Source organism: Stegodyphus dumicola, chromosome 6 (assembly GCF_044657685.1).
Source record: "Stegodyphus dumicola isolate Sdum_Otavi_A_Nest chromosome 6, ASM4465768v1".
In the NCBI taxonomy this organism is placed as follows: Eukaryota; Metazoa; Arthropoda; class Arachnida; order Araneae; family Eresidae; genus Stegodyphus; species Stegodyphus dumicola.
Window position 1 is genome coordinate 64,410,518 of NC_140773.1, and position 26,012 is coordinate 64,436,529.

Sequence of the window (26,012 nt, forward strand, 5' to 3'; positions counted from 1 at the left end):
TTTATATTAAATTCTTCTGATTTAGTAAATAGAATATTTTTGAAATATTACAAAACATGCATCTTGAAAGAAACTTTTGCATTCAGTACACAAATGAATAATGAATTAGCTTCTGCATGCTCAACATCAAAGTCTTTTACTATTTGTAAAATGTCTATAACATTCTTGTGGAAGAAGTAATGCTGATATTTTGCTGGGTTATCAGTGATATACACTTTTTTCTAGTATTGTTTGAAGAAGAGTTATCAGAATGATTCATCAAAACTTCACAATATAAATATTTCCTGATCTGTATTAATTAATATCAAAAGCTTCCATACTTATAATTTAACGTAACATCTACATAATCAACAAATGTCCAATACGACAGTGAATCAATATACACTAAAATACCAATTAGACAAACTTTGCTCATATAACAATTAATTTTTATTACATCAGACTACATTACTAAAATAGTTTATCATTTTGATTTTGTATAACAAATGTTAGAAATTATTAGGTTATTTGCACATGGCAAAGCACTAGGGAAAGGATGCTTTTGTGGAAGACTTTTTAAGGGAAACTAGATTGTATTCACTATACACATGGAGAAAACCATAAAACCAACCACGCACCCAGCCCATTTGCCTGACTTTGAAACCAAATTTAACTATCAGTATTCAAAAGTGTTAATTCCTCGAGTATTGGTGGCACCATTGTTTGAAGAGTTATCAGAATGATTCATCAAAACTTCACAATAAGCAAAATCTTTCTAAATGCTGAAGATGAAGTAAGGTCAAACTTGAATTACATAAGGATTAAAGAAGCCAGCTTACAATTTTGTTTGCTCTCCAATATTAGACTGTTATTGCCTTGAAGTTTTATTGGCAGCATAAGCAGTAGATTAACACATTTCTACATGCTACAAAAATTTCATGGCATTTTATAAAAGGCTAGAATTTTTGTTTACATGAGAAAAATATACACTGATTAAAAAACAGAACAAATATCATTACTTTATAGTAACACGGTAAATGCAAGTTATACAGGTGTTAGTATAAAAATTATATTTAAATTAATGAATTTAATCTTAGGTTATATGCTTATGAATCACGATGGTCATCATAAAAGTCGTATGACATGTAGGAACACATTTAAATCCACAATATAATACTGCAACATTTAAAAAATTTCCAATTATTTCAAACCATTTAATATATATATATATTTTTTTTAATTCTCTGCACTTGACAGCAATGCCAACATAACTAATAATACTTTCCTAAGAAATTTATTTTCATTTATAAACCTTAAATTTGTAATTTTCAGATTTCTACTAAATACAATGAAAAGAATAAAAACTATACGAAATCAGATCATACAACAGTGTTTAATTTGTAAGACTGATAAACGGTTAATGCTTTTTGAGCTGATATTCACACCTGAAATTACCACAATGATAGTTACAGAAGATAAGTATTATGATGAATTTTGTAACAAGAGCATAATTTATCTACTACAATTAATGTTACACAGATCTTGTATGATTATATAAACATATATATATCCAACTTTTTAAAAGTTTTTTCAACTTTATCAGCTACATGGTTTGTATGCCGGTAGCATACAAAAATAAAAACTGTTGCCACCACCAAAAAATAAAAACTGTTCTAAATTTTAAAAAAATTTTAAGATATTTTTTGAAAAAATTCTGTACATATGTAAAACAATGCACTTGAAACCTGTGTGCTTCACGGTAATTCAGACCTGTGTGCTGTACTCACTGTCATTCCATTGGTATTAACTTTTTATTGGATTAATAATCATAACAGTCATCATATATGATATATGTAATGATAGCACATATTTGAATAGTCGATAATACCTAACTTTCAGAATGCTGAATTTGCAGACATACATACATACTGAGGAATAAATGTTCCATTGAGGTTAGTAGCACATAATCCAATCCTGTCAGGCTAAAAATGTAATAAAAGCACAAATTCGGAAGCACTGAAATAAGAAGACTGAGATGTAGAAGAAGCTTAGCAAAGTTGTTTAGCGTAGATACTTGATGCTTAAAGCATCCAGCCATTTTGAAAAAGAAGCAGTCAAGTCAGATTAAATTCCATATTTATTTAAATTCACATATGTGGCCACAATTCACTTGGCACTCCAGTCATGCCTATTTCGAGAACATTTTTTATACTATGGCAATGGAAGCAAACATGGATGATAGCAGAAGCGTTTTGACAGGATGAAAGCATAATCGAGAAGATAAAGAGAGTGTCACAGTAATAATGCAGAGGAAGAAGGGAAGGATTCATAATATTTCAGTTCGAGTGAGTTCTGGTTTACAATTATTTTGATAGGGCAAGAGGTATCTGCATTAAGCGTTAAGATGGCATGATTAATCTGAATGACACAGTTTAGAATTATGGCACTATTTCTAACACAGAGAGAGAGTCTACAAATTAAATGAAAAATAAAACAGGTTATAGCCAATTAGAAGTTTGCTTCATATTTTTTATATTACACATTCCCCCCGTTTCAAAAAAAAAAAAAAAAAAAAAAAAAAAAAAAAAAAAAAAAAAAGGTGGAGCGATAGAGAAGCCTTTTTGAGAAAAAGCATTAGAGCAGCAAAATATGAGAAATATAATTTTGAAAATACAAAATATAAAATGAACTTTTGAATAATTAAAATTTTTCATAAAATTTTGAATTCATTAATAATTTTAAGCACTGTTGCACATTTTTAGAGTCCTTATAAAGATTTGCCTCCAATTTGTAAAAAGTTCTTGTTTCTGGAATATTCACATCACAATTGTGAGACTTCAGGGAAGGATTTCCAAAAAATTTTATGCACAATATCACAATTATAATTATTTTATATACACATTAATTATTACGAATAATCATAAATCTTAAAATTATACACCATACCAATTTTCGTATTTATAAGTAAACTTCATCATTTATAATAAGCATTATTGAAATTGTGATTTTTACTTTTATGACTACATTTTACAATTTTCTTCTTTTACACAAACTGAAAGACCCCACAGCTTTTTCCTAGTACACAGATATCCAGCTATTTGAGCAGTTACTTGGAAAGGCATCCGTTCCTTATGTAAGGAATTGCCCTTGTGAACTGCGTAACAACATTCCATTATATTTTTTAGAAAATCTCACCCCATTATGAAAAAATAAAAATGCTATATAAAAAATTAAATAAAGTGGGAACCTTCAGAGTTAATATTATATGAGGAGGGTAAACAGAATAATTATGCAGAGGTAAAACAGGCCTCTGTTTCTGAACCAGTACTTCTTCAATATACGTTATATCTAACCTACAATTATTGATAATTATAATATTCATTTACCATACTTCCAACAAATTTTAATACATTTTACTCTTAATTAAATTCTCATACAAATTTGATTGTGATTATTCAATTTCTTAAATCTTTGGTATTTGTATATTAATTTTAACAATATTTAATATTCTCTCATTTAATAATTATTTCATTTTTATCTCATATACACATCATTCTCAAAATAATTAAAGAATTCTTAAAATTCAAATTTTTAAACAATAATCTTATTTACAAAATAATTCCAAGATTCTTAACATTAACTCCAAGTTCTTGACAAAACTTATAATTACTAATAACACAATTAATAATAAAAAAATTTAATAACGTTCCCTGAATTAAGTCTTAGAATACTTATACATTTTAATTTGATATTTTGATAACATTATGAAATTAGTACCACATAGTGCCACATGCATTTCAGATTTCAAAATATAACCAATTATTGAGTAAGTTATCCACAATGATGCAGTCGGAAAGAAAAAAAAAATTTTTTTTAGCCCGATTAAAATATATTTTTTCAGTATCATCACCAAATTTGTTCGATGGAAACAACAACAAGAGCTTTTAATCTGGAACCGAAGAAATAAATCACATTTCAATAGCATTTTTGATTATGCAGTGAAATCAGTTTCATACTTGTTGAAAAAACACATTGCTATAAAGCTGTTAAAAACAAATTTTCGCTCACCATAGTTCGAAGTTACAGTGACCTTGGTTTGATTTGGAATTTGGGTAGTGATGAAAACTTTATTTTATCCATTAGTTAAACGATAGATTAATTGAATAAACTTTGCATTAGGAGTTCCACGCACTTGAGATATGCATGTCAGTTCGAAAACGACTCCGCCATAAAATGTGACGATAGCACAAATTTGCACTGATGTAAGAACACTGAGATGAAGAAGTGTAGCATTGTTGTTTAGCGTAGATACTTGATGCTTAGAGAAGAGAATTGGATTAAATTCCATATTTATTTAAATTCACATATGTAGCCACAATTTATTTGGCATTCCAATCATGCCTATTTCGAGAATATTTTTGATATTTGGCTATGGAAGCGAACATAGATGATAGGAGAAGTGTTTCAACGGAATGAAAGTGAGAAGAAAGAGAGTGTTGCAATAGTAATGCAGAAGAAGGGAGAGAATCATAACATTTCATTTTGAGTTAGCTCTGGTTTGCAATTATTTTGATTGGGCAAGAGGTATCTGCATTAAGTTCGCATGATTAATTTGAATGATGCAGTTTAGACTTATAGCACTATTTCTAACACAGGGAGAGAGATGAGACCACAAATTAAATGAAAAATAAAAGAGGTTATAGCCAATTAAAATTAGAAGCTTGCTTTCATATTTTTAAACTTACATACATATATCAGAAAAATATATAAATAAAAATTCAAATTGTAATTTGCAATAATCTCTTAACACTCCATTTTAATTTGGCTATTTCCCCCTTATGTCCTAAAAATACTAACTGCTTAGAATAAATCTCTCTGAACTGTATCATTTCCAAATTAATCCGTATCATATAACCTTGGCTGTTTGCTGAGAATCAAACCCTGGACTGAATTACCAGTATTCAGTAACTTTACCACTCAGCCACTCGTGGGCTACAAACACATTATGAACAAAATTTTTGCCCCAAACACTTGCTTCCAGTTTCTTTTGCTAATAAGATGCTATCAAACTGCTCTTTTCTTACTGCAACAGTAGCAAAACTGCAAATGTTATATTCTGGAATAGGCACGATTAGTGTGCTAAGATATTTGTGGCCACAAATGGCAATTAACTCTTTGGCAGTTGCAAAGTTAAGCAATTTTTTCACCCCAAATATGCACAATATCTGTCAGCCACTAAAGGAATAAGATGGCCCTTGTTTTAACCCTAAAATACATTGCTTTGTTACATGTCACTATTTCCGAGCAAGAAAGACATCTTTTTGAAAGGGAAAATATGCATGCATCTTTACAGAAAACTGATTCTTTAAAAAAAAAAAAAAAAAAAAAAAAAAAAAAAAAGTTATACTATGCTATAGCAAAAAATAATTTTAATCAAAATAATGCTTTGCTATTTGCCATTATATTTTCATTTTATTAATCAGTCAATAAAATAATATGTTAATACTAAATTTTTTAAATGTAACATGACATGTTAGATAGTTGATTTACAAATTAATAAGGCATACAACATTAAAATAATCAAAAGTTTAATAAATATATATATATATTTATATACCAAAAAAAAAAACAGTTTTGCATTTGAAGACTTTGAAACATGGAAAGATACACAATGCGGTATTTCACACTGCTAAAATCTTCTTCTTCACTTATCATCTTCCAAACTTGAAAGTTTCAAAATTTTGAAAAATAAATATCTGAACCCGAAACCGAATTATTTTTATTATCCAATAAAAGATTTCCATATCCAGAATCAGATTCTTCATTTAAAAAATGTGCTTTAGCTTTCCCTTTCGCTCTGTTTCTAGCTATAATGTGCATTCAAATAGTTTAAAAAATTGCTCATTTCCTCCCTTTTATGCAAGATGCTATTTAAATACTCTTCTTTTCCCATTGGCTAATTTAGGTTTTGATTTTCAAAATTTTAATTTTATTGTTGGCACAAGTATTATGCAAGTACCTGCATCATTAATATTATACAGGTGCAATGCTTTTGCCCAACATAGTTGGTCAAAAAAATCACACTTTCAATTTTTCTGCTGCCAAAATTATTCAAAAAACATCTTCCATCGGTGAACTGGATTTTCTAGAGGCATTTCACATTAAAACAATCTTTATGTTCTAGTTAACGATCCTAATTCCAATCCATCTTTGCCTTTAAAGAAATTATGTTTTAGTTCTGGTTTCATCAACAGATGGCACCACTAGCTTATTTTCTGTCCAGGCTTTCTTATCTTATCTGATCATTATGTCCTATCTCGTTCATTTGCGCTTTTGCAGCTGTTGATGGTGGTTCGGCAAAACCATCAAAACTAGTCCTGTGAAACTTTGAAAATATAACGCTGATTTTTGTTGTTTGACTTCTGAATTAGTAAATAAACAATAGCTTGAATTTTTAAAATAAATTAAAAATCTTAAGTTCTGCTGGAAGACAATATATTGAGAAAGTGCTATGTGCAAAGGTATTTGGAAATTTATTTAATATCTTATATTTCACACAGAGGCATTTTCATTTATCTTGTCCATCAGTGTCCGAGGCATGATCCTGTCTACAGATTTTATTTTGAGGGTAATATCTTATATCATAAATATGAACAACATGTCTCTCTCAAGGTGTAATAAACCATGATTACTGAGAAATTTAATTATAATTACACTGTAATTCTAGTTTATTTACATACAGTATAATTATAATGGTGATTATAATTATTAGTAATTGTAATGTAACAGCAATTATAAATCATACAATTTACATTATAATTGTATGATTTATAACACAGTTCAATTGTAATTAAATAAATTGCAATTAAAATTACATTGTGCAATTTATAATACAATTACATTGCAACTGAATAAACTATAATTGCATGATTTATAATAACAATTACATATTCAGTTACAATGTTTGCAATTATATCGTAATTCAATTATTAATCAACTACAATGTAATTTAATTAGGCTCAATTCTGATTCTAACATAAGTAATTATATATATATAAAGACAATTCTGCAATTGAAGGAAAAGGTTCTAATTAACCTTTGAAGCTACTGTTATTCTTGTTACTACAGTAATTTTAATATCTATTGTGTCATCAGGAAAGTTCTGTGGTATTTTGCTGACAAATACAAATCAAGCAGTAAAAAAAGAAAATTTCATTGAATCATTTGGTAGCATAACTTTTTGCCCAACCTACCATAACAAGAAAATTTCTTTTTTAAAAAAAAGGCATTAGGTTCTTTCTGCAAAGTAGTTATCAAGGCAATGTGTGACAATCCTTTAAAAAAAAAAATAGACAATTAAGAATGATGTACACCAATTTATTTATGAATTAACACACAAAAGAAAAAAACCTGAAAGCTTTACATTTAGCCCAAAGGGGTGCTTTTTAACGTTTTGGGTCTTACCTTTATTTATTAAATATCATGTTCTTCGCATTTAAACCATAAAATTCAATTAAATAGCAATATCACAAAATAATTTTAAAATGAGCATATCTTTAGAATATCCAACACAGTCTCGTGTGCCAGAGATAAAAATGCCCCCCCCATACAGCGTTGCCATTGCTCGCTTTGAAATCGTTGAGTTTGTTAATCAAAAATTCATTAAAGTGTTACAAAATATGAAATCCATAACAAAACAAAACATTTAAAGTTTTCAATGCAAAATGCCAAAATAAAATTAATAGCCCTTCTGGGATAATGCCCTTTGGGATAAAAAAAAAATCAGGCCATTCAGAAATTTTTAAGCAACCTGAAGAGATGAAAATCAGAAGGGAAGGCAAGGTCTGGTGAGTCTAAGGGGTGACACGAAACATCCAACCCATACTCAGCAAGTTGACATTCATTTAAATATGCAAGCCGACATTGGCATGATAGAAGTCTGGTTGACATTCATTTAAATATGCAAGCTGGCATTGGCATGATAGAAGAGAATGCCTCGATGACTGGTAAGTTCTGGGGACTTAAATTTAAGTTTTGCTTTTAAAACTGTTATTTAAGAACAGTATTTTTTCAAATTTATAGTTCGATTAGGTATCTGACCAACTCACACTATTCAGTTCCTTTGTAGTCCCACCATACACAAAGTATTTCCTTTTTGGGATGCAGCCCTCCTTTGATTCTACTAAACTAAAGGAGCTTTCTTGACTTACCTGATGATCTTTTTCTTGAAACATTAGAATGTAATATCCACTTCTCCTTTCATGCATAGATCCCTTTGGAAAAAGCAGCTTTTTTATTTCTTTTCAGCAAAGAATTACATACTGAAACTCAACCAAGCATATTCTGTGTGTTAAAGTATGGGGTTCCCATACTATAGCTACTTACAATCTTCTTCAAATTATCGTGCACTCAGTTTTTAAAATATTTAGTCTGTCTGGATTGTATAACATAGTTTCTTTTCATAGGTCCTTGTTTCTAAAGGATAGGTGTCTAGTGTGAGCATCATTTTTGAGGCTGACATTTTTATGTTTAAACTTCCTAAACCACTTTTAAACTATTTTAATAGAAACAACACTTTGCCCAGAAACATTACAAATTTTACCATCCATCAGATTAGCATTTTCCCATTTTTTGAATAAAAGAGCATAGAGCAACAAAAAGAAACTTTTGGGTTCTCCATTCTTAGTTATGCATTGAAAAAAAAACCTTATGTCATAACAGATGCTAGAATTATGCAGAAAGACAGACTGTGAGCAGAAGAGACCATATTTAAACATCTGCCTTGATCAAGATAACTGCTCATCCACTGTAGGGGGGGGGGAATTAGAAGAAAACATATATTGATTTGAAAAACAGCAGAACTTCTTTGAAAACCCAATATAAATCATTTTTTGAGAATTTGGAACAATTATTGTAGCTTTCATATGGAAGGATAAATGTTTCCAGTTGCACAAAATATATTATCCATGTATTTTTATTTTTATTTTAATTAAAATTTGTAATATAATATAAGAGTGTGCCATCCTGCAAAAGGTAACATTTTTCACTCTTTGCTTCTTAATTTTCCATGTTCACTTGTTGATTTTGCATGCTTTAGCAGAGCTTTTCCGCATTTCAGCAATTTCAAAGTGCAGTGTTGATTATGTGAGGTTAAAGTAACTTTATTTAACCTTAACGAATGATTAATTTGAGCATATGTCTACAAATGTAGCCAGGTTACTATTACACTGCCAGACACTAAACAGTACTTTCATATATAGTTATATTTCAATAAATAAATACTTGCCTTTTCTTCGGTTACAATAGAGTGAAAGCCAATTAATTTTCTTTAATGCCATAGTCATGATCAGCACCACCAAATTAAAGAAGATTGAGTACTTTCATTTATGTTACAAAATGTGTATCAAAAGGGAAATTCAGTGAAAAATATTCTTCTTTAAAATATCAATTGCTTATTAATACTAAGGTATACCTAAACATATAAAACTACTGAAATTTACTGAAAATGTACTGATGAGCTACATGTAATTAGAAATTTACACCACTGCAAAAAGTAACATTTCAAGAAAATGAATAATAATGCATATTTTAAAATGAAGAAACTCCTGATACAAATAAATGAATTAAAAATATGTTAACTGTATTTATCATACCAGCTTTTGAGAAAATTTTGTCATCACATCTTTCAGAGAATAAAACTTTTTTTTCATCAAAAAAAGCATCACTAGTAATACATACTGGTTTCGTGTTTCTATGTAATCCTAAAAGAGATAACAAAACGTATGAAGAACAAAAGCTGCTGTTTCTACCTTATATTTATTCTAAACTAAATCATTAAATAGCCCTAATAATTTTTTCCTAAAATAAACTTCTTTTGTTTTAGAAATACTTTTAATTTATTTTAGAAAAATAACAATTTGCATTTAAAATAAAAATCTTAGTATGGTAAAATCCCACTTAACCACAATTGTAACAACAAAAACAACAAATAAATAAATAAATAAATTATTAATCCCCCAAAGCAGCCATATTTAATTGTTTTAAAATGAACTATTTCTAAATTTCTCACTTGAGAATAAACTCAACCATGATGTTATTATGAAGACTAAATTGGATTCTTTGTTGGAATTAAAATCTCGGATTAAACAACTCATAGTGGAATACATCAATTTACCAGAGGAAATTGACTTGAAAGATAATCTAAGCATTACAGAAGAATTAGAAGAAAGAATCGAAGAGTTCGAAATAAGATTTAGAATTTTTCTTTCTAATTGTGAAACAAATAATAAAGATAAATTTGAAACCCAAGCTATTTCTAAATCAAATTTTAATCTGCCTGATTTACCTCTTCCTCAATTTTATGTTAAAGATGAAGATTTTAAAAATTTTAAAGTGCAATTTATGTCTATGATTAGTAATAATAATGATTTAAATGATACTGAGAAACTTTTTTATTTGAAAGTATCACTTAAAGGTGAAGCAAAAATGTTAGAATCATGTCAGGATACATTTGAGTCACTATTTTCTGCACTCGAAAGCAGATATGAAAACAAAAGAGCAGTAGTTGATGCCTTTATTAATAATTTGTTGAACTTTGAAAAAATAAATGACTCACCTTCTCAATTGAGATCACTAGTAGATAATGTTAAAAGATGTTTGAGATCTTTAAGTGTATTAGAATTCGATAGAAATAGTTTAATCTGATGTTTTGATATTAAATACTTTATTGCATAAATTAGATAGAGAATCTAGAAAAGCATTTGAACTAAACGTAAAATCAAATGAAATTCTCAAACTTGATGAATTTTTAGAATTTCTCGAAGAAAGAATTCACATTCTTGAAGAAATAAACAAAGTTAGTTTTCCTAAGCAGAGTTATGCTACTAAAGTATCAAATCAATTAAGTCGCTCTAGAAATTCAAAATCCTTGGTAACTAAAGCAAACCCTTTTCGAAAGTGTATTATGTGTAAAGAACCACACCCAATTTATCATTGTTCGAAATTTAAGAGCATTTCTGTTTCTGAGTGGTATGATTTTGTTAAGGAATATAAATTATGCATTAAATGCCTTTCTCCATCACACGTATTATCGCAGTGTAAGGCTGAATTCAATTCTTATGTCTGTAAGAAAGACACACATCATACGCTGTTGCATAAAAGTGACGAGAAACAAAATGAACCATCGAAAGAAAAAGAATTGACCTTGAACCTTTCGTCAGTGAATGAGAAAGAGGACTGCCCCTCTCCTCCCCCACAAAACTTTGATGGCAGCTGCAAATAAATCTAAATTTGAGTTAATAAATACAGCGATTGTTTATCTTCGCGATGTTTACAATGAACGAATTCCTTTTAGAGCCGTGCTTGATTCAGCTTCGACTTCTAATTTTTGTACTGTAGGTGTTATGAACTCATTAGGAATAAAAAAAGAATGAGCATTTATTCCAGTTAGTGGAATAGGCAACACTACTTTGAATGGTAAATTGCGAATAAAGAGGCGTTTATCGAACTTAGAAAAGGAAAATGAATGGGAGATAGAGTTATTAGTTCCCAAAATAACTGACATGACACCATCGAAATCTATTGATATTTTGAAATTAAATATTCCGAAAGGAATAAAGTTAGCTGACGATGAATTTTTCAAGGCAAAAAAGGTAGATTTATTATTAGGAGCAGAATTATTTTTTGAATTTTTAAAAACAGATAAAATACGTTTAGAAGATAATGAGTTACTTCTTCAAAACAGCTGCTTCGGCTTCTTAGTTTCTGGAAGTATTCGAATTCCAAATGTAAAAAATTATGACTTAAATTATTGTTTTTTGTCAACAGAGATTAATTCGTTAAATAACTTAGTAAAATCATTCTGGGAAGTTGAAGAAGTAAATGAAACTAAACCTACAGTTAATTCTGAATTAAATTACTGCAATGAACTTTTTGAAAACTCATTTTACCGACATGCGGATGGAAGATATGTGGTTAAAATGCCGTTCAAGCCAGATATTGGTGAAAACATACAATTAGGGGATTCAAAGGAAATCGCTGAAAAAAGACTGAATCAATTGTGGAAACGTTTGTCAAGTGATTCTGTAATGAAAGAACTTTATGTTTCATTTTTAAGGGAATATGAATTGTTAAACCATATGGAAAAGATGGAAGACTATTCTGAAACTGAAGGAGGATATTTTCTTCCTCATCATGGCGTGCTGAAATCTGATAGTAAAACAACAAAGTTACGCGTCGTGTTCGACGCGAGTGCCAAAACTACTAACGGTTGCTCATTGAACGACATATTATGTAAGGGTAGAATGATTCAAAAGGAACTTTTTTCCCATCATGATATGGTTTAGAAAACACATTTATGCATTTACTGCCGATATTGAGAAGATGTTTTGACAAATTGAAATATTGCCATCGCAGACCAAATATCAAAAAATACTTTGGAAGGAAGATGAAGATAAGCCTATAGAAATATACAGACTTAAAACGGTAACTTATGGCACAGCATGCGCTCCATATTTGGCACACAAGTCTCTTCAACAGTTAGCGAAGGATGAAGAAAAGGATTTTCCTGTAGCATCTAAAGTGGTGTTGGAAGATATCTATGTAGACGACTGTCTTACTGGATTTTCAAATTTGAAGGAATGCATTAAACTCCAGAAAGATTTGACAGAATTGCTCCAAAGAGGAGGAATGAAGCTACACAAGTGGTGCACTAGTTTTGATTTGCAGAACTCCGATTTACAGAATTTTTCATTTGATCGTAATAGTAATACAACTGTGAAGACGTTAGGTATGTTGTGGAATAATAAGAAGGATACATTGCAGTATAAAGTTACTGTTAATGAAAGGCCTGATGTTACGAAAAGAGATGTTTTATCTCAAATAGCGAGATTATATGATCCTTTAGGCTTACTCGGTCCTATTACTAGCAAGGCAAAGATATTCATGCAAGCACTTTGGTTGCTTAAGCTAGACTAGGCGGAACAGTTACCACCACCTCTTGCCAATGAATGGAATTTGTTCATTAAAACTCTTCATAGTATAGAAAATATACAAGTACCTCGTTGCATCTTGAAAGAGACTTTTTCAATGCTCATTTTACAGGAATTTGCGGATGCCTCCGAGAAGGCATTTGGGGCAGTGATATATCTTCAAAGCATTACAAGCCCTGGTGAATATTGTAGTAAACTTCTTTGTAGCAAATCTTGAGTAGCACCAATCAAGACCACGACTATTCCTAGATTAGAACTATTAGGATGTCTACTCCTGTCTAAACTTACGCAAAAGGTTTTAGAAGCTTTGAAACTCAAAACTGATGACGTTAAGCTCTGGTCAGATTCAAGCATTGCTTTAGCCTGGATCAATACATCACCACATCTTTTGAAAACCTTCGTGAGTAATAGAGTCTCACAAATTCAACAACTTACTTCTAACTATCAGTAGGGACATGTGTCTTCAGAAATGAACCCAGCTGACATCATTTCCAGAGGATCAGATGCTACAACTCTTGGATCTAACAAGCTGTGGTAGAAAGGTCCTGATTTTTTAAACATGGACAATTTTCAAGATAAAAATGGACTCAGTGATGAGCTTTATTCTTCAGAACTGAAACCAGTTACGACTTCCTTGTTGACTTTAAAAACTGATTCATTCTTTGATGACTGCCTAAAAATAACTAATGATTTCTTGAAACTAATACAAATTCTTAGTTTACTTTTCAGATTTACCTACAACTATAGAAACACAAGTGAGAAACGAACAGGTAGTATTAGTATAGATGAAATGGAGCTCTCAAGGAATACACTCCTTAAATATATCCAAGGTAGGTATTTTGCAGAAGAAATTTCTTTGTTGCAGAAAGGTCTACAAATAACATCAAGGAATAAGTTAAAATATTTTGATCCCTTCTTAGATGAAAAAGGTCTGATAAGGGTAGGTGGTAGGATAAAGAATTTAAATTTAAATTCTTTAAATTATATATATAATGGGATGTCTTTGACTATAACTTATAGTCAAAGACATCCCATTATTTTGCCTGCCAAGAATAAGTTAACTGAACTTATATTTATTTATTTTCATGAAAAGGATTTTCATAATGGTCCACAATCATTATTAAATTCTATTAGACAAATTTATTGGCCCATTAATGGCAGGAATATAGCTAGAAAGAAAGTCCTACCTGCAAATGGTTGTTAGGGAGAATTGTAGATGTGTTTTATGGGAAGGACAACCTTGTGCAAGTTGTCTCCATTAAAACCAAAAATGGTATTTATAAACGAGCAGTTACTAAAATTGCTGTACTGCCAATTGAGAAATAATGTACGAGTTTTTTATGTTTATTTGAAAGTTTGAATTGTAATCTATCATATTTGTTCTTTTCACATTGTAATTACATGGATTATAATTTGTGCATTAATTTACATTGTATCATTTTGTATTGTATGGACATTTATTACTTTTTTGAATTTTACTTACTGTATTGAAATTAATATTTAAACACCGGGCAGGATGTTCGGTGTCTGAAAGAGTATTGCTTGGCAGCATTGTTTTATGCCAAGTAGAGTTTGGCTTTAGTGTAACCCTAAAGTTATTTTGTTTTTGACTTTTCTTAATCCTTAAACTTATTTTATTCTAAATGTATTTAAAAATAAAATTACCATTGAGTATGACATATGCAAAAATCAATGATTTCTATTCAACCCGCCCAAGCAACAAAGCAGATGAAGAGAGATTAAACTAAAAAAAGTAGTTATCTGAAATTGCTCTGTTTAATTAATTTGGATAAATAGGGTTCTAGTGTACACATAATCTAAAATTTTTGTATAAATGAAATCCAGGGGGAGTCAAAAGGCAAGCTATACTTTTACCTGCTTTTGAAGAACTTTTATCATCATTATATGTTTCAGAAGACAAAAAATTTTCTTCAAAAAAAGCATCATCAATGGGACATTCTGGTTTCGTTGTTTCAACCTTCTTAAAGTTTTTATTTAACCCTAAAAATTGATACAGAAAAAATAAATAAATGAATAAGTAATGATGATTAATAAACAAAACAAAAGCTACCACGAATGAAACAAGTATATGTTTTCATAAAATTATTTAAAATTACTTTTAAATCAGGAAGAAAAAAATTTACACTTTTAACTTACAACCATTTTTAACTTACCAAATCTAGAGCTAGGTATTTCAAAATCACTCAGGTCATCAGAGAATATACCATCATCTTTCAAGAGCAATGAGTTATTTAAACTATCAGTATTACTTTTATGCACAATGGGTTTCTTCACATTTTGAAAGTTACTAAAAAAGAATACTGTACTGTAAACATGCACTCAAAAACATTTACAAACAAAAACTACATACATACATACATATAATATGCATGAGCATAGAAAAAAAGCATGCTTAATGAAGGAAAATTATGCAGTTAAAATATAATTTCTTAACCCTTTGATGCGCGTGATATTACTTTTTTAACTAAAAGCTCTAGAAATTGAATATTATGATCCTAGATACAAATAATATATGAATTAAAAAAGTCTACTCTTGCCCATGTGTGGGTGGTGTCGCACTGTGACTCTGTGGTACTCATGTAGTCTGTGGGTGGTGGTCGCACTGTGAAACCACTGTGTGTCTAGGACTTTGAAACTTACTGAGGTAGTAGGAAAAAAACCTACCTTTCTCCGTGCGCGTTTCCAACAAATGACGAAATTTACGAAATTTTTTTTTTAAAAACGTATGCAGGAATTGCATAACATATATTTTTTGTTACATTATTTTACAAAGTAAATCATCAGAAAAAATTAAAAAATAAACTTTTATGTAATTTTTCTATGGCAGTGAAAATATAAGTACCTACATTATAAGGACGTTTGGCTAAATGGATTAAAAAACTCAGTAAAATAAGAATAAAAAAAAAAGACTCTTTTTTTTTTTTTTTTTTTTTTTTTTTAAATTTCAAAGAGCAAATATTTTTTGTGACACTGTTCAAAGCATGTTTTGTCTTTTTGGTACATGCATTGACCCACCTTGTCCGTTTCTCACATGTATCTTCTTGTATGAGGTTTCTTCCTTGTGCTACAAAATGTACACTGCCTGTATCTAAATTTTACTGGTATATGTCCAGTGTTATTTAGTTTCTTTTCATTTGGCACATGAAATTTGTGGGTTTTTTATGTTAATGAGGGGGGTTTGGTCTTTTTGGCTTTGGTACGGATTATTCGTTTCCCATTCACACTTATTTTATTCGTATTTCGTCCCAAAATATTCAGAAAATATTTTTAAATTTAAATAAAACTTTACGCAATTTCTATTTTTAATTATAGCAAAGTATATTTACATTAAATTTAAATCACAGAAAATAATTTATAAAATCACAATACTAGTTTGGGGAGCAAGTGTGTTGAGGTCAGAGAAAAGTCTCTGGAAAAGAAAGACCTTTTTTACTAGGCAGGTGCATGTATTTAGTAATAAAATAACTCTGTGGTTTCATAACCCCTTATCTGTATCCAGGTAAAAATAAACATTCCTATTTGAGAAGCAAGCAAACGCCATTATGAAGAGCAGTGGTTTCAAGGCACGACCACCGAGCCTCTAGAGCATTGTGACACAATGCTCTAGTGGTGCAGTGGTCGCACCCTGAAACCACAAAGCAAATGCCATACATATAGAAGGTTTTTTTATATATGCAGTTTAATTATTGATATTTTTTATTGTTTATCATAGAAATCATGATGTGCAATGAATAACTTTTGAAATTTAATGTTGTTTATATTAATAAAAGGAAGCCATTTTGTCTCATTGAAAACGAATTTTAAAAGGCATCCGATTTGAAGTACTAAGACCTAAAACGTGTAAGATTCTGCAGTCATTTTGTGTTACTTAGAGGTAAAAGGTCAGTAATCAATTGATTTTCACTCAAAAATTTCGTAACGAAGAGGAGAAAAAAATCGAAAATTGGTGGTTTCAAGGCGCGACCACCGCGTGTCAAAGGGTTAAAACACATTCTTTACATCTTTTTCCTTATTACAGATCTTTAATTAAAACAGTGATAAATAGTGCAATTTTAAAACTTTATATTAAAATTGAATATCTCAAAAAATTCACTATCCAAGTGACAAAAAGTTAAAAAAAATTAATTTCTTTTTTAGTTTTACGAAAAAGTCAAAGAAAGGAATTTTTCACATTATGATACTTTTGGTCACATGACATTAACTAGTAAGTATATATGGAAATTAATTTGTGCCGTAAAAATAAAGTGTCAGTTAAAAAGAAGTTATTCACCATAGAAATAATGTGCAAATGAAATATGATCATTAACTGTTATTAACTAAGTATTTCCTGTTATCATTAACTGCAAAAATGTGTATTAAGTTACCTTCCCACAAATATATACTATATATGTAATAAATTCTGTAGTGGTTGTACCTGCAATGAACACTGGTGGCTGTACCCGTAATAAACAGCTAGAATTTTGATGCCAGAGAATGCTGAAATGCCGATCCGCAAAGAATAAGAAATTTGCAATTAAGGTATATTTAACTTTTATTTCGGTAAACATGTTGTGGCCACAAACAAGTTGGCACATTTATTGTGCCTATTGCAAAAGACTTAAATTTTTGAAATTTTTGATAGATCTGCAGTAAAAAAGAAGGAGCAGACAGACAGCAGTCCAGCTAAGCCAAAAGAGTGAAAGCAAGTGTGTTATGTTCAGAGTGAAATCTTAATTCAGACTGAGTTAGTTTTGGTTCTCAATGCATTTTGGTTGGATGGTTAATATTGCTGTAAAATTACAATTGACTGTTTTAGTTTCATTTACATTATCAGAATTATGTAAGAGTCATACGACATAGAGTTTTCTCGAAATGCAGCAGTGCAAATAAAGGTTACTATTTTTAGAATACAGAAGGGAATTAATTTTCTCTGCTAATTTAATCTTTTACATATTCTTTATTTTTCTTACATATACCCCCTTCAAAAGAAAGGTTGCGCCAGTGGGGCAGAAGAAAAGCATTAGAAAGAAAGTATTAGCACATGAAGAGAGATAATTTGAAAAAATACAAATCCTGAAATTTTGAGCAAAATAATTATTTCCATATTGCAAAATATAAACTTTGATAAGATTTTAGAGTTCTTTAAGAACTTTCAGTCCAGAAGTATTTGTTCTAGAGTCCACATAATTAGTTTTTTTTTTTATTAAAATAATTCAAAATTCTGAAAATTCAAATTTAAACAGTAATGTCATTTCTAATTATTAATACAGTAATTTTAATAACCTTTCCTAAATAAAATAATTATAAATCTATAAATTTGTTATTTAATTATGTAAAACAATTAGAAAAAACTACATTTTTTAGTATCATACAACATGAATCAATAAAAATGGTACTAAAATTTTAAAATTTAATATGAACATCAGATACCGGAATTTCAAAGCGGTACTTAATTAAAAACCACTTACTTCACAGTAATAGTTTAGAAAACAGCATTTTTAAAATAATATTTAAATTAATCTAATTAATTATTTCACAGTAACAAAAAATTTAAACATACAATTTAATCTTTTACATATTCTTTATTTTTCTTACATATATAAACATCTGAATTCAATAACAGATTTTTCATTCGAAGACAAATGTTTTTTATACTTCTTTTTTCAACATTAGGTTTCACTCCTTGCATTCTCTCTTTAGGAAGGATACAAGAAGTGATAGCACATGCCCGCTGTTGCCCTATGTATGCTCCTAACACCCCCTAAATTTTCTTCTTTTTTGTTAGAAGATTAAACTATGATCATGAGACTGACTTGGGTTTTTCTATTTTCTTTGCCAGTCACGATCCTCTGACCATAGTTTAGCGCAGAAGTGCTACCACACATGCACACACACACAAATTTTAAAACAAAAATTTTCTTTCTTCTTATTGTAGGGTGTAGATTTATGAAATTTCTTTGAAAATTACTGTTTTATGTTGTAAAGACATTAGGTATTTTGGAAGCAGGAAAAATGAAAAATACACAACGCCTTCGCCAGAAATTGAACCGCGGACCTCTGGAATACGCAACCAGCGTGCAGAACACCACACCACAAAGGCGGGAGAAATACCTTACATACTCCCCTTTTTAAAGGGCAACTGGGTTTCTAAGGGAACCAGTCGCCAAATCCTGGGTGTGGAGAGTCATCATCCACCACTCGTTTTAGTTCGGGCACCACTTGTAGAGACATTAGCTTTTTTGGAAGCAGGAAGGATGAAAAATATGCAATGCCTTCGCCAGGATTAGAACGGCGGACCTTTGGAATATGCGCGCAGAATACCATACCATGAATGCATGCCAAGAGGGCGGGAGAAATACCTTATAAGGGTAAATTAAGTTATATTTTTGCAAAATTTAAAGACTTAATTTGATTATACAAGTTATTTGTCATCAATTTCAGTTTTAAGTTTGTATAATGTTGTATTATTATTAAGTAAGATGAAAGAGTTTTGAAAGAAAACAAAAGACTTTGCCAATGGTACAATGCTAAAAACCAGTTACCTGGTTTATCGAACGGAAGCTTGTACTTTTAGCTTCCCCCAACCGTCAGCAAGTTAGTACAGTGACTTCATTGAAGAGGACATGCCAAAATAATCGACAAAGTTTTAGTGTATTATTTAGTATTGCACTATATTTTTATATTGAATTTTTGTTGTATTAAGTATGTGTTTCCTCAATAGAACAATTTATTTAATTAATTGTAAAATTGCATATTATATTTCATTGAACATAAAAGTTCATTTTACTGCATATGAGTTTCACTAAATATGAAAATTACAGTTTTACTGAATATGAAAATATATGAAAGTTCACAATTTAATATAAAGGGTGATTCTAAATTGTTCTTATGAATTAAGAGGGGTGATAGTACCCATGCAGACGAGCAATAATTGCCATAAAACATAGGGTTGCATTCTACTCTGAGAGACAGAAAAGAGGAAAGTAGAAATGCATCAAGAAAGAACAAGGAAACCATCTCCTAAGACTATTAAGAATTAACCTTATGCAAATTTGCACTGAGAACAAGCAACATTTTGCTCTTAGTTGGTACCGGAGAAAGCCAATCAGAACAAACAGCGTCCTTGAAAACAACACATCATCGCTTCAAGTATTACCTTGATAACATCGTCCAAAACTTTTCGGGAACGCTGTGGCAGAACACATGTACGAGGAATTGGCGGATATTCACCTTCCATATGGTGAAGAAAAGGGAATGGACTTAAAGCATGAAGACTGTATGAACAGCAATTTCTAACTAGTTGGATTCCAAGTTCCAAATGTGCCCATAACTGAAGTTGTTTTGAACCAACGTAATTATAAGAAAACTTTAAAAATCAATTTCACAAACTAGGTCTTCAAATTTTCACCTTTAAATATAATGATCCCAAAAATAAAGCTTGAACTTCAAAGGAGAGATTGCTACACAGTGCACCATATATTCTGGAAACTCCAACAGTCACCAGTCATTAGCTCGATTGAACACATTTAGGAAGAAGTGAAAAGGAAACTTCAAAAGGGTCCAGGATTAAATAAACATAACCTAAGGCATCCTTCAATATAAAAATAAGAAAACATTAACATAAGGTGTGCTTAAATTTGGCAAATTCATGTCTAAATACCTCAAAAGCAAAATAATATTACACTAATAAAATTTGTCTTTCTTTAATAAAAGCATAATGTTATGTGTATGGAAATTTTTTCCATTTACCTTTATTTTTACTATGTACAAGTTAGCTTTTTTTATTACTTGTGCAAATTAAATGTCTTAAATATACTTTGAAACATATTACAGTGATGATTTAATTCACCTAAATGTGAATTAGCATATTTGGTACTTTTCCATTTCGGCAACGCAAATCTGCCAAGTAAACTTTATTGGTGAAAACACACAGTATATACGTAAAAAGTGTTGACAAATGTTAGTTCTAAGAATTTTTTATTTTGAAGGTATAAATATTTTAATGTCATTTAAAATTTTGTAAAAAAGGCCAATAAATTTGTAAAAAGACCTTAAGAATTTACTATGCTTTCATCCTACAACAGTCCTGATTCGCCGGTTCAAGTGACCTCAAGTGATCTCATCTCACGTAAACTATACGACATAAATCTAATTCTCTCAGTAATTATTGACATTAATTTCAAGTTAAATCTTAATTTGGAATACAAGTTTAAATGCAAGAATTATTTCAATTCGTACGAATAGCTTACTCAGAAATTAAAACTGCAGTGCTTTACTTTGCTAGTACATTCTCATTAGAATTGATGAATTTAACCCTTGACTTTGGTCTTTCCTATATTTTCGCCATCGGGTGAACGGTGTGATTGCATCCTAATTAATTACCGCCTGTGAATGACCTTAGGGCATAAAATCGAACTATCTGGTAAAAATTCTATGTCATGTAATTGTATGCCAGTATTGAAAGAAACAATCAATCTGATAAGAAATGGCTGCAACTTGTTTTGAAAATTTAAAAGTTACCAACAAGGATATTTCTTTTGGCATCAGTTGTACCATTACTAGAGACTTTATTGCTTGCACCAGCAAAACGAAAAAGTACCGCATATTTAAATAAAAACCTCATGAAAAAATTTTAAATCATTTTAAATTGTATAAGTGTATGGATACTCCCTCCCCACTGTATCATTTTGAAATTTATGTATAATACTGAAATGAATTATTAAATAAACTACATAATATAATAAATAAATAATAAATTACTAACTTTGGAAAAAAATTTGTAATAGTCCCTTGCTTTGAAGGTACTTGTTTGGCAATGAAATTTGGTGAGTTAGCTTTTACAGATTTACATATGCTCAAATTGTTCAGGACAGTTTTATTTTCTGTTGATTGCAGTTCTTTGTCTGCACAAGTGACACTAGAGTTTTTTTGAAGACTCAAGGACTTCCGAAATGTAAACCGCTTTCTGCAATAAGAAAAAAAAGCATGGCTATGATTAATATTAACACATAAACTAAAAAAAAATTAAATAGATATGTATACCTAATTTTAACTAAATTTAATTCAAAATTCACATGCATTTACTATTTCACGTAAGGACTGAACAATTTCAACCAATACATTAGCAGTGATAATTAATCACTACATGAAAAATTATTACTGGCGGTGATTATTAAAATATATCAATCAGCTTTTCTTAAAATAACTTCTGCTTATGAAAAAAACTTCAAATAAAAGTCTGTTTGATTTTATGAAACCAATATTTATCGTTACATATTCAAAGATCAAAATCCACCAAACATGTAAAGTTATCTTTGTACAGTACAATTATGTTCAAGACGTTTTGAAAAAAAAAAAAAAAAAAAAAAAAAATTATTTTCATGTGCAATTCTTACACTTCTGGTTTTGCAAGTGTAAAGTACCCTTTTGCGGTAAAAGTATATTTATGGGTGCTTCTTGGCGAAAACTGCCGATTTTTTGGTGGTACATGAATACCGAGTTTGTGCAATTCTTTGGCTTGTTATTTTGACTTTGTGTAGCACCGATTTTTTTAGCCAAATCACCTCAACAGGTAAAATAAGTCAAATAAATAGATAAAATAAGATAAAATAAGTCAAAGAACTGCACAGTTAGAGTAGAGAGAAGGTTATCCCTTGTATTATCGCAAAGTTGTTGTTTCATTTAAGGTATCTTAAGTCGTTGAATGATATGGAAATCCTGTTATGACCTTCGGTTGCACAATTGCTGTAAATTCCTAATGTGGATGTGTGTTGGTTAGGAAGTATATTGCTTGTTTTGTGGTTTAGATGGTAAAATGGCTGAATGTGATAAGATTAATTAGAAATTTCTGTACAATTTGGAAAGAAAGGGGAAAACAACATTACTTGATTGGTGTGTAAATGAAGGTTTACTTAGTAGCCATTATTAAGTGTCCTGTTTGTAGGAAAGAAATGTGCAGGGTTGAACGTCGCTATGGAGTATATTTTTTACTCTTATTTTGTGAATTTATGTGGCAATGCCAGTATACAGATTCTAGTTCAGATGACTTTAGGAAGTTTTCGGATGCTGTTAAGAAATTTTGTTTGACTGAAGACATGTTAATTTGTAAATAAGGTAAGTGGATATTTCTTTTGTGTAGTGCAAAGATGAATTTCCTTTTTTATGTTACTTCATTGTTTGATTTAAAATACAGTTTTTTGAGATTATATATTTTTTTGTTGGCTGCTTCTTTAACTTTTTAAGTTAAAGGGATATAATTCGATGTGTACATGCTCAAAAACAGTACACAATGCTTAAAGTTTGTACAATTCTCTGATGTTTTTTTTAAGTGAAAATAGGTCGATGTGTACATGGTTAAAGTCAACAGAGTGCGCTATGCTACGTTTGTGCAATTCTCTGATTTTTTTTTTTAAATAGGTCGATGTGTAGATGGATACAGAGTTTGTGCAATTCTTTGTCTTGTTAGTTTGGCTTTGTGTAGCGGTGATTTTTGGCACAAAAATCAAGCCAAAGAATTGCACAAACTCGGTCTCCATGTACCGCCAAAAATTGCCAATTTTGCCAAGGGGTATCCATAAATATATTTTGGTTAATCTTTGGATTATGGTAATATGGCGATTTTTTAGTGGAAATTTGGCAACCAACCCTGCTAGTTTTTGTTTGGAAGCCATTTTGTTTTCATGACGTAAAGGCATTTTTTTTTTTCCTCAACATTTTTTTCCAACAATCTGCTAGCCGAATTACGCTTATGTTAGAACTTTTATGAAACAAAAGTGCTTAATCATGACGAAGATTAGGTCCGAAATTGGCAGAAAGTGCAGAATCGCAAACTGCTTACCGCATTTTTAAGAACTGCACATACACGGTATCCATGTACGTTGGCCTATTTTCACTTGAAAAAAATCCCAGAATTGCACAAAAATGGCATTGCGCACACTCTTGACTTTATCCATGTACACTGCTAAAGTCCTTCTAGTAACCTTTATCGCCTTACCAAAATGTCGCCAAACTACCTGTTACCATATTCCAAAGATTAGCCTTTATTTTTACCAATTGCATAAACTCGATATCCATGTACACATTGACCTATTTTCACTTAAAAAAACATCACAGAATTGCACAAACTTGGCAGTGCGCACTGCCTTCACTCTGTCCATACACACATTGATCTATACAGTACAAAGTCTGTAATCCAAACGTCCATTGTCCAGAATAATCTATAATCCAGACCTCAAAGCCACAAACTTGACGCATGCGCGTAGAGAATGCACATACACTATGCACACGCATACGTAACGCATGCTTTATGCATGCGTGCGTTGAAAGAAATGTTTAATAAAGTAAACAAATAAATATTAAGCTTTTTTTTTGTAAAATTTGATACCCTTTAGATCATAATTGCTCTTTATTTCATAAATTACGGTTTCATATTTTTAATTGTATAATTTATGCATGCCATCTTACCAGATTTAAATTGATGATCTTTAATCTGGAAAACCCCCGAATCCAGAATCACTGAAGTCCAGACGAGTCCGGATTATGGATTTTGTACTGTATTCCTTTAAAAAGTCAAAGGAGCAGCCAACAAAAAATGCACAATAACAATAAACTACATTTTAAATCAAGCAATGAAATAACATAAAAAAAGGAAATTCATCTTTGCACTACACAAAGGAAATATCCACTCACCGTATTTACAAATTTCTGTCCTAAGTCAAACAAAATTCCTTAAGAGCATCCAAAAACATCCTAAAATTATCTGAACTAGAATCCGTATATCGGCGTCACGAAGTAAATTCACAAAAAATATCTTCCGTAGTGCCGGTATCCTACGACATACGACCATACAAAATTCCTTTCTACACACAAGACACTTTTTAAAGTAACTACTACTTTTTAAAGTAGCTAGTAAGTAAACTTTCGGTAAAAGTATATTTTAGTGTACACCTTGGCGAAACCTGGCGGAACATGAATACCAAATTTGTGCAAGTCTTTGACTTGTTATTTTGGCTTGCGTAGGCGAAAAATCGCTGCTACACAAAGCCAAAATAACAAGATGAAGAATGGTACAAATTTGGTATCCATGTACACATTGACCTATTTTCACTTAAAAAAAAATATCTCAGAATTGCCCAAAAATGGCATTGCACACTCCCTTGACTTTATCTATGCACACATCGACCTATTTTCACTTAAAAAAACATCAGAGAATTGCACAAACTAGGCTTTGTGTACTCCTTTTAGTTTGGTCATGTACACATCGATATATTTTCAATTAAAAAGACAAAGGAGCACTCAATTCTACAGTAGAGGCAAACAAAAAATACATATTCTCAATAAACTACATTTTAAACCAAACAATAAAATAACATAAAAAAAGAAAAAAACCTGTTTTGCATTTAAGCTTTTCACAAAGCAAATATCCACTTACTTCTGTGGCACACAAAATTTCTTAACAGCATCCAAAAACTTCCTAAAATTATCTGAACTAGAATTTGTATATCGGCGTCACCACATAAATTCCAAAAATATCCTACGTATTCCGGACTGTCCGGAAAATGGCTGCTAAGTAAACCTTCAGTCAGTCAATTAATGCACTTTTCCCCTTTCATTCCAAATCGTACAGAAACTTCAAATTAATTTTACTACCTTCAGTCATTCTACCATCTAAATGAAACAAGCAATGCACTTCCAAACCACACACACCACAAAAGCCCTTAACATCCCATGATTCAAAATTTCTCAGAATAATGCAAATGATTACATTATAATAGGGTTTCCATAACATTCAACTACTCAGGTTACTATAAATAAAACAACAACTTAGCGATAAATGAACCAACAACATTGCAATAATACAAGGGGTACCCTAAAGTCAACTCGAACTAAACCTTCAATTACACACCAGTCAATTAATGCTCTTTTCCCCTTTCGTTCCAAGTCGTACAGAAAATTAATCTTACCACACGTAGCCAGTCTACCGTCTAAACAACAGAAACAAACAATGCACTTCCTGAGCAACATACAACATAAACTCTTACAAAT

General features: G+C 30.5%; 1 protein-coding gene across 6 annotated transcripts in view; it reads right to left on the reverse strand.

Moving 5' to 3' along the window:
* The window catches only part of LOC118184395 (recQ-like DNA helicase BLM), a 172,840-nt gene that overhangs the window by 116,833 nt on the left and 29,995 nt on the right, over window positions 1–26,012 (reverse strand). For 5 of the 6 annotated variants that reach the window (XM_085818426.1, XM_085818425.1, XM_035354059.2 and 2 more), the window contains exons 3-7: window positions 21,733–21,933; window positions 15,143–15,276; window positions 14,844–14,969; window positions 9,633–9,740; window positions 7,233–7,313 (exon numbers count right to left, since the gene is read on the reverse strand). In XM_085818426.1, the coding sequence (XP_085674552.1) occupies window positions 7,233–7,313; window positions 9,633–9,740; window positions 14,844–14,969; window positions 15,143–15,276; window positions 21,733–21,933 (650 nt within the window). The remainder of the gene's footprint in view (window positions 1–7,232; window positions 7,314–9,632; window positions 9,741–14,843; window positions 14,970–15,142; window positions 15,277–21,732; window positions 21,934–26,012) is intronic. The other variant, XM_085818428.1, reaches the window with a different exon arrangement.